General features: G+C 45.4%; 3 protein-coding genes across 3 annotated transcripts in view; 2 read left to right on the forward strand and 1 right to left on the reverse strand.

Annotated features, from left to right (window-relative positions):
- Positions 1–800: 800 nt before the first annotated feature.
- Positions 801–4,535, reverse strand: tgif1 (TGFB-induced factor homeobox 1). Its single transcript, XM_028432895.1, has 3 exons — positions 4,198–4,535; positions 2,537–2,766; positions 801–1,867 (listed from the first exon to the last, which is right to left on the reverse strand). Exons 1-3 carry the CDS (start codon positions 4,211–4,213, stop codon positions 1,223–1,225), a joined length of 891 nt encoding a protein of 296 aa, XP_028288696.1. The 5' UTR covers positions 4,214–4,535; the 3' UTR covers positions 801–1,222.
- A 2,089-nt stretch (positions 4,536–6,624) lies between these two features.
- Positions 6,625–8,581, forward strand: otud1 (OTU deubiquitinase 1). The gene has a single exon (XM_028432894.1). It carries the CDS (start codon positions 6,820–6,822, stop codon positions 8,134–8,136), a length of 1,317 nt encoding a protein of 438 aa, XP_028288695.1. The 5' UTR covers positions 6,625–6,819; the 3' UTR covers positions 8,137–8,581.
- A 968-nt stretch (positions 8,582–9,549) lies between these two features.
- The window catches only part of kiaa1217 (KIAA1217 ortholog), a 90,661-nt gene continuing 87,335 nt past the window's right edge, over positions 9,550–12,875 (forward strand). The window contains exon 1 of the mRNA XM_028432880.1: positions 9,550–9,942. Within this exon, the coding sequence (XP_028288681.1) occupies positions 9,873–9,942 (70 nt within the window). The 5' untranslated portion in view covers positions 9,550–9,872. The remainder of the gene's footprint in view (positions 9,943–12,875) is intronic.

Below are 12,875 nucleotides of genomic sequence, written 5' to 3' on the forward strand. Positions count from 1 at the left end.
TGTAAGCGGCCTTACATTGACTCCATTGAGACGACACACACACACATAAAACCCTGTTGGCAAGAAACTGTTGACGTCTCCTGTTTGCCCGTGTTAATTTATGCAGGATTATGCTAATTCGTAGGAGCTGTTGTAAACCTCTCGCACACAGGAATGCCTCTGAATGCCTGTGGAAGGACATTAACGGCACACCACTATCTCTGCCCTGCCCTTATCCTGAAGGGGTTAATGTGATCAAGTTTAGGAGGGATTTACAAGAATATAAGCTGTTAAAAAATAAAAATTAATAGAATAAAATTCTGTAGATGTAGAAAAACAAAACTTTATTTGAATCCCATGTGACCCCTGTTTGCCACAAACATTGCACAGTATGAAAAGAAATCACATCATTGGGCATCATGTCACATTGACTATACACATGGTCCTATTATACATGAAAATGCTTTCGTTTTTGTTTTTTGGTGATTTCAAAAAAATGCCGTCTTTGTCAGGTTGTAAAACAGCACATCTGTAGTGTTTCATTTTTCCAGTCCACTGGCCGTCGTTTATCGCTGAGTGATGGGATGAAGGCTCAGACTAAGAACCTGCTACATTGGTCATCTGAAACGTCCCTCGGTGGGAAGATAAGAGTAAAAAAAAAAAAAAAAAAAAAAAAAAAAAAAGCATAGAGGTTTTTTCTTTTAAAACAGCTAAAAGTAAAATTACAAAAATCAAAACTATACTCATGAAAACACATTTACTACAGTAGTGAATAAGTCTGTCATAGATGCCAAGAGCAAAGTATGTTTAAGACACTGAGATGACCTTCCTGCCTTTAGTGTGCAAACGAACGAGGCAGACCAACCATGAACTGATCTCTGAAATGTGTGTGGATGTCTGACCGACTCTAACTTTTGCTCTACAATAATATACAGTATAATGGAAAGACATAAAGACAGGCAGCATTTCTCTGATAACATTTTTGGTCCCTGTGTGCAAATAAAATACACATAGATACATACGCATGTATATGAAATGAATAAACAACTTACAGCCAAGGCACCTTGATACAGTTTTTTTTTTCAATAAAAAAAACATCCTCATCAATTGATTGGTATACCAAAAATAGAAATGATCAGGCTTTCGTGTGGATTTGTTCTTGGTTGCGTGCAGACAAGTCACTGAACTGAGGAGATCCGTGGTCGAGACACAGTCAGTCCCTCCTCTTCTGTCACTCTCTCCTTTAGGAGACCAGCTGTTTGGCTTGCAGCTCCATCTCTGCAGCCCGTTTCAGGGCCACATCCACCAGGAGCTGGAAGCCACTGAAGTCCTGTGTGAGGTCTGGAGGGGTGGGGGGAGGGGTGTTGAACAGCCCGCTGCGGGGGCTCAGGTTGCCCTCCATGCTGGTGCTGCTGAGGATGGTGGTAGCGGCGGGGAGCGGCTGGCTGCCCGGCCCTTCATCCCGGCACCTCAGCAGCAGCTCGGCTGCCCTGTCACAGTTCATTCCTGGCAGGGAGGGGTGGGAGGCTGTCGGGCTGGCTTGCATTGCTGTAGTGACAGTGGTGTGACAGATGACAGAAGGCCTGGTGGGCATGAGCCCCGGAGAGGGGGACGCGGAGGTCGGAGAGGGCGTGGAGGGGGACACCGCCTTTCTCAGGACACTTGGCGCGGCGGGCTCAAAGCTCGAAGGATGGAGAACGCGCTTGTCGTAGCTGTCCTCAGTACCCGCTGCAGGGCTGCTGTGTTTCGGGGACTGGGAGCTGTCGGAGAAACTGTCGCCGGCCTTGCTGCCTTTCCTGGATATGGTGAACTGGTTCGGGTCTTTGCCATCTTTCCTCAGCATCTCCGGGAGAAGTCGCCGCCGTGCGTTAATGAACCAGTTGCACACCTGCAGAAGACAAAGAGAAGGTGCAGGCAGTCAGAAAGCTGCATCACATGCCTCACTGCTGCTCTGCCTGCTGGTGTCTCCAGGTGCACTTTGTGTCTTCAGCAGAGGAATCAAAATGAAAGTCACCTCTCACTCAGAGACATTTCACACTATTAGCACTTCCTGTTTTTATCATTTCAGAACTGTAGAAAGGTTCCCATCACACTAATGTAAACATTAACTTATTAATCCCACATTTAAAACTGTTTTCAATACAAACGGATCTCCTTTGTCACAGCAGTGATTGTGGTATCTTCTCTTCTTTTTTCCTCCAGGCTAGTCGTAACTGGCTCAGAGAGGCTTGTAGCTCTAACTATGTAAATGACTCTGCATTGTTCCCAGACAGCTGGGATGGAAAAGGGGCTAGAGGGAGGGAAATTCCTGTCCAAGTGCCTGAGCCAAGCCCACAGCACAGCACAGCACAGCGCACAGGGAGTGAGTTTACTCACGCTGTCTCACAGACTTTAATGTTGCAACATCAAGCTGCTTTGGATGACCTTCAATTCACTGTTTGTGTGTCAAGTTTTGTTTGCCATCGAGACAGGAAATGATTCAGTCAAGCTGACACTTGTTTCCTCTTGACTTTTACAGCGGTCTGTTTACACTCAGTGAAAAGCTTGGAGTCAGTACCTGCAGTGTGGAGAGCTGAGTCTGCTTGGACAGAAGGGCTTTCTCCTGCTCCGAGGGGTAAGCGTTGTAACGGTGCTCGTACAGCCAGTCCCTGAGGATCTGCACCGACTCTTTGGGCAGATTCCCTCGCCGCTTCCTCTTTCCGTTGCTCCCCGCGTTGGACGACAGATCCAGAGGGGCGTCCAGGCTGTCCTCGTCGTCCGTCTCGCTTCCTGACAGCATCATCAAACCTGCGCAAAACAAAACGAAACACAAAAAAAAACAGCATGAGAGGACGGGACGACACGTAACGTCAGTCTCTCAGCCGCACAAGCTGTCTGGGGAGGCAGCTGATGTGTCAGAAGCAAGCTGTCAAGTTCAGCCATGTGATTCATATAAGGAGAAGGGAGGAGGAGGGAGGGAGGGAGGAAGGAGGAGGAGGAGGAGGGGGGGACGTCACAAAGGCTGGTCTGATGCTGTGTCAGTTATAAAACCTGCCTCAACAAATACAAACCAGGTCTGTTTTACAGACAGAATAAAGGGAGCAGCAGAAAATGTACAAAGATGACAGAGGAGCTTTCTTTACTGATTAAAGCCAATCACAATCACACAGGGCCTGCATGGATTAAGCTGCTGACTGCTGCTTTAATCCAGAATATTTAGACAGCATGGATTTTTATTATAGGTACATGGTGATTGGTAATTTACACCACTACCAGTAACAGAATCACAGTAATCAGTGGCTGAGAGTGATCCTGGTAGGAGCAGTGAGGAAGGAGCAAGAAAGTTCCCAAAGTCTGAGCGGCCAACAGGATGAGGTAATTACGTAGGCTGGGAGCGAGGGGAAGGGGGAGGGGAGACCTGTTGCAAATCAGCGTCTCCAGACTAAACAAAAGAATCTGGGGCTGCCTGAGTCTTTGTGCGCATTTCAAAAGTTTCTGCTCGTAAACGCTGACTTTTGGTGTAAAGCTGAAACATCACGTTCTCACAGAAAGAGCGGAAAAGTCGTTTTAAGCCGAAGGACGCGCCGCTTTTGTGAGTTTGAACAACTTGTAAGGGGCTTTCTATTGTGTGTATGTGTGCGCGCCGCACCACGAGGTCCACCAATGTAACAAGGCAACTTCCCCACAATGAGGTCAGGATCCACATTAGCCCACATTCTGGACTCCTATCACGGTTAAAAAGCGCTCGGGACGCGTTTCCGGTCAGAAAAAAAAGTGTGTGTTTAAAAACATAAAGAAACAAAGACACCAAGTATCACATTATGGAAATGTTACTACTCGCACCACCTTCTTAAGACAAAAGTAGCACAGCCGTGAGTTAAATGAGCTTTTCACACCCGCAGACGTGACGCGCCGTTTGAGCCACTTTGACGTTTTAAAAACGAACTTAACCTAAATTACAGCGTGGCCACAAAAAACAACACAAACACAGCGAGCCCGCGTCCCGTCCACACCTGAAGAAAACACGAATAAATACGCACACAGGAGCTGTAAAAGCCACTTATATGGAGTTCTGACATCGCGCCAGCACATGGCAGAAAAAGCCCCCTGTCATGTCTGGAAGGGAAACAATAGGCTGCATGGTTTGCATATGAGGGCAACTCGCTCCGTTAAACGCTCTTTCTGCCGCTTTAAACTCTTTTTCCAACACTTACATCTCATCCTAAGCATCACACTTACCCTTTTTTGTCTTCATCTCCGTTTGAAAAATGCCCACTTAATCCTCTTCGTCAAGCGCAGAAAGAAAACAGTGTTTTTCTTCTTTCCTCCTGATATTCCCAGCGTGTGTGTGTGAATATCCGAAAATTCATGCAAACTCCTTCCTCTTTTTGCGCCTTGTTTTCCCTCCTGAGTCGTCCTTGTTTGGAGGCTTGAAGGTGGGGTTACCTGAGATCTCTGCGTCCCTTCGGCTCAAAGCCCTTTTTCTCATTGACTGTGTGTGTTTGATCCTGAAACTGGGTGACAGCTATCTTTGACAGCTGCGTGACTCAACGCACAGAGATCCTCCCACCGAGCGGAGCGCAGGAAAAAATCTGACATCAGCATGGCTTGTTGTTCCACTGACATGGATACAGAGCGGCTGCAGCTTCAAACCGCCGCGGACCCCCTCTAAACCCAAATCAACACCTCTGCGTGTGTGTGTGTGTTTAATTTCATTAAGATAAGCGGGATAAAGAGGGGCTGGTTTAGGCGGGCAGGCAGAATGACAACAACAACAACAACAACAACAGGCTGGTGGAGCACTGCGGACCTCGTGGTGACTCAAACCACAATGAAAAATCACATTATTGCGACAGTCTGTGCTCCAGAATAGGATTTGTGGTCCTAAACTTGACTTTTTATACTGTGTATACTTTGTGTGTAACACTACTGCGCATGTTCCCTCTCATCTTTTCACATTTAGTCGTAAAAACCTACAGTGTAGGTGTATTTTTATTTTTTAAATAAAATCTAAAGTAGCCGACTGTTGCTCTAATTCCTCACAGGAATGAGGAAATGTATACAATAGATGGAGGCGCGATGTGTCCCTGCACCATGCTGGAGGTTAGTGCACCAGTCCAGGTTACTATAAAGACAAAAGCCACGGCGGAGGGAAGCGATCAATGCCTCTTCATTTGTATGCGGTGCACAGCCCTGCGACAGCTGCTGTAGCATCGCCTCTGTGCATGCGTTTGTTCCCACACAGGGGCTTTTTTTTCTTTTCCTTTCTTTTTCTGTTTCAGCGAAATGTCGCCCCCGCGTGTCTACACGCGGTACTGCAGCTGAGTGCAGCCTGGCCTGCTGTACAGTAAGTCACCTGATGCCCTCTAGTGGTTGATATAGGATACTGCATGTGATCTAAGCTCTGTCTCAAACATTTAAGACAACTCAATCTATATTTCAAAAGTAATAACAACAATCTAGTTTCTATATAATAATATAGGTGACAAAAATAATCACAAACAATTATTCAATTATGTAACTTTCCTCTTTATTTTTAATATAAAATAACATTACAGCTTTGCAGTTTAAAGTGACTCAGCTGAGGTAATGTTTATATTAAGCCTTCACAAACATAAGCTCTGTGACAATGTGGTAAAAACAGACACATGAGCTGGTCTGGCCTGCAGAAGCTTCCTATTCCAGCCCATCAGATCCACTGTGAGCCAGCTGAAACAGAGATCATAGTTATTGACCAGGCAATATAATGTGACCATTAATTTCATACATTTAAAAAAACATACAATGTAAGTTTTCTTTTCACTATTTTAAACAAAAACATTTGTTTGTATAGTGTAACTTCTCATTGAGAGGTGCTGTAGGAGGGAATACAAATGAAATGTGTTATTATTTATACATGTTTTCAGACTACTTTCATCGGTTTCCCTTTGACTCACAGAGTGACAGTTGTTTATTTTTGTAAACAGTTTTTCTTCAGATCATGCGCCTCCTGTTTCACGTTATCGCTAAACTTACCGGACGGTGACGCATCAAATCCTTCACATTTGTTGATGCGCTGCTCAGAACTGTGTGACGCTACATACGCACGATACCGGAAATAAGAGGCCTGTTGCTTTCAAAATAAAACGACAATAATTAAGACTTTCTAATTAATTATATTTTTCTGTAGCTTTTATTATATCTAGTAATTTAAATAATTTTATCTTTGCTTTTTGTTCCTTTAGTTCAATGACTACAAAACAATAATCAATGTTTGCCTCAATTCAAGGGCAATAAGACTTTTAAACAGTTCATTATATTTAGATAATTTTCACACATTTGTAATTTAGTATAAACAACACAATGGCTTCAATTTAAGCTCACTGAAACCCATAAACTATATGCCATAGGTCTAATGATGTGACTTTAAAATTATGTTATCACTGGGTTAGATTGCTTCTACTTACATACAAATTATTTTAAAAGTGAGCCTAATATTAATATGAAAAGTACATCATAGTGTCACGGACAATAACCTCCCCATAAACATCTCTTTGGTTATACTGGATTTTATTTTGAAATCCATTAAGCGGAAGTTGCTTTGAGTACATCCTGCCTGACTTGACCGGTGCAGATCCGGACTGGATCCAGTTACAGTTTGAAGTCTAAAATTAGGGAGGCACCCCATCTGCAAATGACGCAAGAAGGCTAAAGTGGACGGTGTGCTGGTGTCCGTGTGTGAACGGTGACAGGACCCGGGTCCATGGAAACGCTCGTCTACAACTTTGCTGTTGTTGATGACATGGACGGTATTTTTAGCCGTTGTTGTCATCTTTCCGTAACAGCCCGGCTGCGGTGATCGGTATAAAGGACTCGTTGAAAATGCAGTTGTACAACAGTGTGCTGACACACTACCCGAGGTCGTCTCGCAAAGTTACAATAACTTTGTCGAGCGCGTCTGAGCGTTTGAACGGGACGACAACAAGTTCCCCAGAGTCTGACAGACCGGGATTTACGCAGCAGGACGCTGATCCGGTGACAGAGACTGCGCCTTCCGCAAACATGCCTGCCTTTTCTTGTTACGAAGCTTCATCTATGAGGCCGATTTACTTCACGTCGACTGCTGAGATATTAATCCGCAGACCTGATGGAGTGGAGAGGTCTGTGCCTGTTCATATCGTGAGGGAGTCCACAAGCAAAGCCCCCTCTCCTCACTCACACACCGGTGAGGACACGCTGTGTAATGACTCTGGGGTGATAGTGGACTTGATAGATCACCTGAGAAATGGAACAGACGAGCTTTTCTCTGACTGCCCACACCTGGTTGGAAATCACCTTATCAACAGCAGCACCATCACTGGACCCAGAATAGAAGGGTTCAAGAGGACATTGGAGAATTCAGATGAGGATGAGGCAGCCTCACTGACTGACACCCCCTACAGAACTAATGGATGGGCCTCAGCACATGAAGAGGAGCTGGTCCCCCACGGGGCGGCTCTGCCTGAACATCTCATGAATGAGGACATGAGTGAAGCTGCTCCAGTGTCAGATGAGAGACGAGCCTTTGAGCTCAGCGTCCTGCAGGAGTCTCCTCAGCAGAGAGGGGACGCCAGCGATAAAGTCACCCGGTACCTGGCTGAAGTGGAGAAGCAGAACAAGTACCTCCAGGAGAGGTACAAATACAGGTACCACATCATTCCAGATGGCAACTGTCTGTACAGAGCAGTGTGCAAAGCCACGTACGGGGACCAGGCCAGACACGGGGAGCTGAGGGAGCTGACGGTGCACCACATAGCTGACCACCTGGATGAGTTCAACCCCATCATCGAGGGGGACGTTGGAGAGTTCCTGATCAATGCGGCGCAGGACGGTGCCTGGGCCGGCTACCCCGAACTTCTCGCCATGAGCCAGATGCTGAACGTCAACATCCACCTCACAACAGGGGGCAGTTTGGAGAGTCCCACTGTCTCCACCATGGTGCACTATCTCGGGGAGGAGGATGCTTCCAAGCCGGCCATCTGGCTGAGTTGGCTCAGCAACGGTCACTATGACGTCCTCTTGGACAGGTGTCTCCCCAACCCGGAGTACGAGGACTGGTGCAGACACTCCCAGATGCAAAGAAAACGAGACGAGGAGCTGGCGAAGTCGATGGCAGCCTCGTTGTCTAAAATGTACATTGAACAGAATGGTTCTGCGTGAAACGAATGGACTGTTTGAGGAGGACGCAGACGTGCTGTCTCAGCTTTAAGTTATTTTTTATAAGGTTTATATCCTGAACAGAAAGAGGTGCAGTGCACATACTTTGCCAGCATTTCCACATTAGAGGTAGTTGTCTCTGAAAGGGTGTGAGAGTGTGTTGCTCTTGAGTTTGGATCATGTTGACATGAGTGCTTTTGGAGTATCCAGTATTTATTTGCCTTTTCTTGGCAGACCAGTTATTTTTCTACGATGCTTTGTTGGCACAATATTTTTTCAGATACAGAGAAACCTGGTCTGCATTATCTGATAGCTGCTCTCTTATTTGCACAAAAAGTCCTGTTGGGAGAGTTTGATTTGTGTCTGTGAGAACATGGGTTCACTTTGACTTATTCCAGTTGTTTTTCGGGATATGACAACATATTTGGAAATAAAGTTTTGAAAAAAAGCTGTTGCAGTGACTGTTTGACACACGTTTGGAGAGAGATGGGGCACCGTGCTGTTCTAATATGTGCAGAATGTGGTCTGTCTGGCTTAAATAAGACAAGCCTTCCCTGAGTCTTAGTTGGATGGCAGCACCTGGTGCTCTTAAACTATCAGCCTGTATTATTGTGCATTGACAGTGACTTCACAGAAGTCACCAATGCTCAGGTACACTAATGCACTCCTCCTCATCATCATCATCATCATCATCAGGGCTGTTAAACTGTGTGCAGGTAACAAGCCAAGTGAGTCCTAGGTCAGGGCTCAGACCACAGCACAGGCCCAAAACATCCCTGCTATTAAAATACATACATAATACATTCATTTGAATCATTTTGCTTGGTGTAGTTTTCAAATACTTGCTTTTATTGGGACTAAGTTCATAATAATAAACTAATAAAACATATAAAACTATAATAACTGCAGTTGTAGCATGATGCATGATGTTTTGCTCATGGTCTTTTGTCCATAGTAATTATAGTTGCGCTTTTCTCCCACTAGGTGGCAGTGTAAACCCCGGTATGGTTAGACCAAGTTTCTGCGTCGTTAAAAGATGTTTAAGTGACTCCACAGTGGGATTATCGAACATAATGCAGTGAAATTGACCAAAAATCAATAAGTATATTATTGTAAGCTGCTATGATGAGATATTGATCATGTTTTTATAAGTTTATACCATTCATAAATTATTGATTAGACTACAAAAGGGAGATTTGGAGACGCTGATGATAAACTTTAGTTTCAGCTTCCTGACACATGAGTATAACATCACTGTGTTAGACGTGACTTTTGGGGATTTTTTTTTGCCTCTGAAAGCTTCGCGGTGACGTAACGCTGCAGACACCAGGGGGAAAAGTTTTAATATTTTCTAATGCAGGAGGAGGGACAGGCTGCTGCCGCTCTGCTCCACCGCGTCCCCCACGGATCATAAACCACCGAGCAGAGGGCAGGTGAGAGTGGACCGGGTGGGCTGTCTCACCGCAGTACTGGCACGCAGTCAGAGCGCGCGCGCACACACACACACACACGCAGGGAGCGCAGGGAAAGTCAATGACAGACAGTCCCCTCCGGTGTGTGTCTGAAGGATTTCCACGCACAAAACCGAAGCTCGACGCAGTTCATCCTGCGTGCTCTGAAGTTACCGGATACTTCTGACACAAACCCGGAGAAGAAGAAGAAGAAAAGGAGGAGGAGCAGCAGCCGAGCCGGCGGTCTTGTGGCTCTCTGACCTGAGAAAAGGTGTGCCAGCGGTGGACATGTCGGGGCACCGGGTGCAGTTCGCGGACCTTCCTTCGAGTGACCACAAAGGAAGTCTCAAATTTCACAGTAAGTGAAATTATTGAGAATATCTGCTGACCTTGATTTCACCACAACTCCTCGTGGCGGCTTCATGTGTAAGACTGAAGTTTGGGAACTTCTCAAGGATGTATTTTAAGATCTACTACCTCTTTCACTGAAAACATGTTTGCGGTCTCTGTTTTCTTTGGTGTGTTTGTGTGCTGCTGCTTCAGTGATGGTCACTCAGTGGAAGCTGCTTAAATGTTGTCTTCAGTTCACCTTCAAATGAAAAGAAAAGTTTAGATGGATAACATCACACTGTGTTTGTGCTCCCACTCACCTGAAGTTTGCTTGTGTGTGCTGCTGGTAACTTTTCATGTGTTCATGTCTGACCTCAGTGATGCTACCTTCAGGTGTATTTAGTGGCTCCCACCGGGGTCACACTCAGAGGATGTGATGGAATGAGCTGTGCCTGCCTCCGCTGCCGTGTGCTGCAGTCTATGAACTACAGCCTGAGACACACAGAAACTGAGCTCATCTCCATGGTGACAGCTCTGAGTGACAGAGCACGTGAGAAAGGACGCAATGGAAAATTGCCAGTTTGCTGCAAAGCCCTCTAAAAGGCTGCATCTACAGTACAGTATAGCACACTCACGTCGCTGGCTGTCTGAGAGCGCATGTGCATTTTTGTGATGTGTATCCGTGGTGGCAGTCTGATGTGTATGTTTCTGTCATTGCATGTGGACAGCAGGGTGCAGAGTGCTGATGCTGCATGCGGGTGATGCTCAGGTTGTATGCAGGGTTGATGTGTAGAACAGCACAGCAGCAGCTTCAGCAGTGAAGCACACAAACTGACTCAGCCCCTTTTAGTTTTTTTCTCCCTGCTGCTGAGAAGCAGGCGACAGCGGTCGAGTTTCAACTCCTCTCTCTTATGTCCTTCTGATGTCCACACTCACAACACACATGAGCGACCTCACATGCATCCCTGGTTCAAGGCCCAGGTGGTGAACTCAACAGGGTAGATGGCCAAGCTGCTATTGCTGTTCATCGGGATGTCAAATAAAAACTTTCACAGCTCTCTCCGTTCATTTCAAACTGCTGTAAGAGCTAATGATCTTGGTGTCACATTAAGGGAACACATTGGCTCTGAGGGAGCACTGTTGTCTCTTCCTGCACAATTTACATGCAATGTGTTTTCACATTGTTGAAGATACATTCCTGTGTTATCGTCATGCTGCTCTAGGTGATTTTATATTGATTACGTTCATGGTTTTATTTAAAAAACATGTTTTCATATGTATCATGTGTGGATGTGAGCTAGAAGACAGGGTCAGGTATTTAGTCCATAATTATTATGGTTACTTCAGGGACAACACCAAGCCACCACACTGGCTCAGGTTTTAATCCTCAGACATGTATTGAGTCATTTAACTGTGGTCTGGATTAACCCTCCTTTGTACCTGGCGTGTTTCACCATTTTTTTCTGTTTTGACCTCAGGTGTTGTTTTGCTGTTCACCAAGGTCTCAGTGGGATGCGTCGTCGTCTTCCATGTACACTCCTGACAATGTCTACGTTCAATCTAGGGTTAATACCACTGGTGGACGTGTGATCATAGGTCACAAAACTACACTTTGATTGCTTGGCATGATGTTTCAGCGTTGTTGCTTCCAAAGTCCCAGTTTCTGCCTTTCCAGACTGCTCCACAGCATAGAACAGGCTCATCAGCATATCCATAATTAATGATAATGCTAGCTTAACGTGGATGCTAGACATAAACATAGCCAAATAGTGAAGTATTACCCAGTTAAATGGCTCTCACCGTGGATACAGCAGATCAAGTTGTAGAAATTCTCAGTGTAGCGCTGAGGTTTACTTTATTAGGCGACGTGAACATGCGTCTTTGTGTTTGGGGGTGGCTCATCTTTGCTGTGATTGTTCAGCTGCTCCTTCAGTGAGTTTATACCTTTCACTAGGCTGCTTAACATCTCCGACAGCTGCAGGCTGGGCCATGGTGTCCGTCCTCTCAGGTTTCCAACAATATTTGCGGAATATGTAAACAAAGATATACAGTCTTGATAACAGTTCTCATGAAAAGCAGGTGGGGCGATTTAACGTGTAACTCAATCACGGGTAAGATCTTGGCCCAGTTTGGTTTCTGTTGATCGATACTCTGCCAGCGAGACTGTAGTAAATAAATCATAGCGCTTGTGTCAGTGATGATGACAGGACTCTATATTAACAAGGTAGCCTCTCATATGCAGCACTGAATGCTGTGTTGTCTTCGCTGTAAATGTGTCAAAAGTTACACATTGAGGCTTTAAATGAACACTGCAGGAAGGTAAATTGAAGATGGTGGACATTAGCATTTTAGTGTTTGCATTGTCAAAACAAATTAACCACCAAACACTCAGTCATAATAAAAAGGAGACTGCATCAGCCTATTACGACTCACTCAGGAACCTTTTCAGCATTGCTCTTGTTGAACTTGTTACTTTGCTGTAGCCATTTATCAGCGTTTCATTGTCAGGATGTCCGGCACAAACAATAAACACGGCTGCCTGTTATCATACTCTGTATGACTGCCTGGGGAATATGGCAAATGCTGTGTTGGAATGATAATCACAGAATGTGCTTCTTTACCAGTTTAGGAATGCAGATGGTGTCTCTGCCAGCGTCAGGCTTTAGAAGCGAGGGGAGGGGACGCTGTCTCTGTAGCTTCTAATTCTCTGTGAAAAGAAATCAAACAGACATGAAGGTGAGGATGACGCGTGGCTTTGATTTCATAAAATATATAAACATAGTTTCTATATATAGTTCACTCATTACTATTAGTGCGGTCTTTTACCGAGTTGCTGTTGGGTAAGGTGTGAAATACCACGTCTAGCACGCTGATCACAGTTGATAGACACTTGAGCGGATCCTTCTGGAAATAGCCGAGCTCCTGAGATGCTAAGCAGCTGTTCTCACCACGGATTAAAAC

Source organism: Parambassis ranga, chromosome 20, assembly GCF_900634625.1.
Source record: "Parambassis ranga chromosome 20, fParRan2.1, whole genome shotgun sequence".
Taxonomy (NCBI): domain Eukaryota; kingdom Metazoa; phylum Chordata; class Actinopteri; family Ambassidae; genus Parambassis; species Parambassis ranga.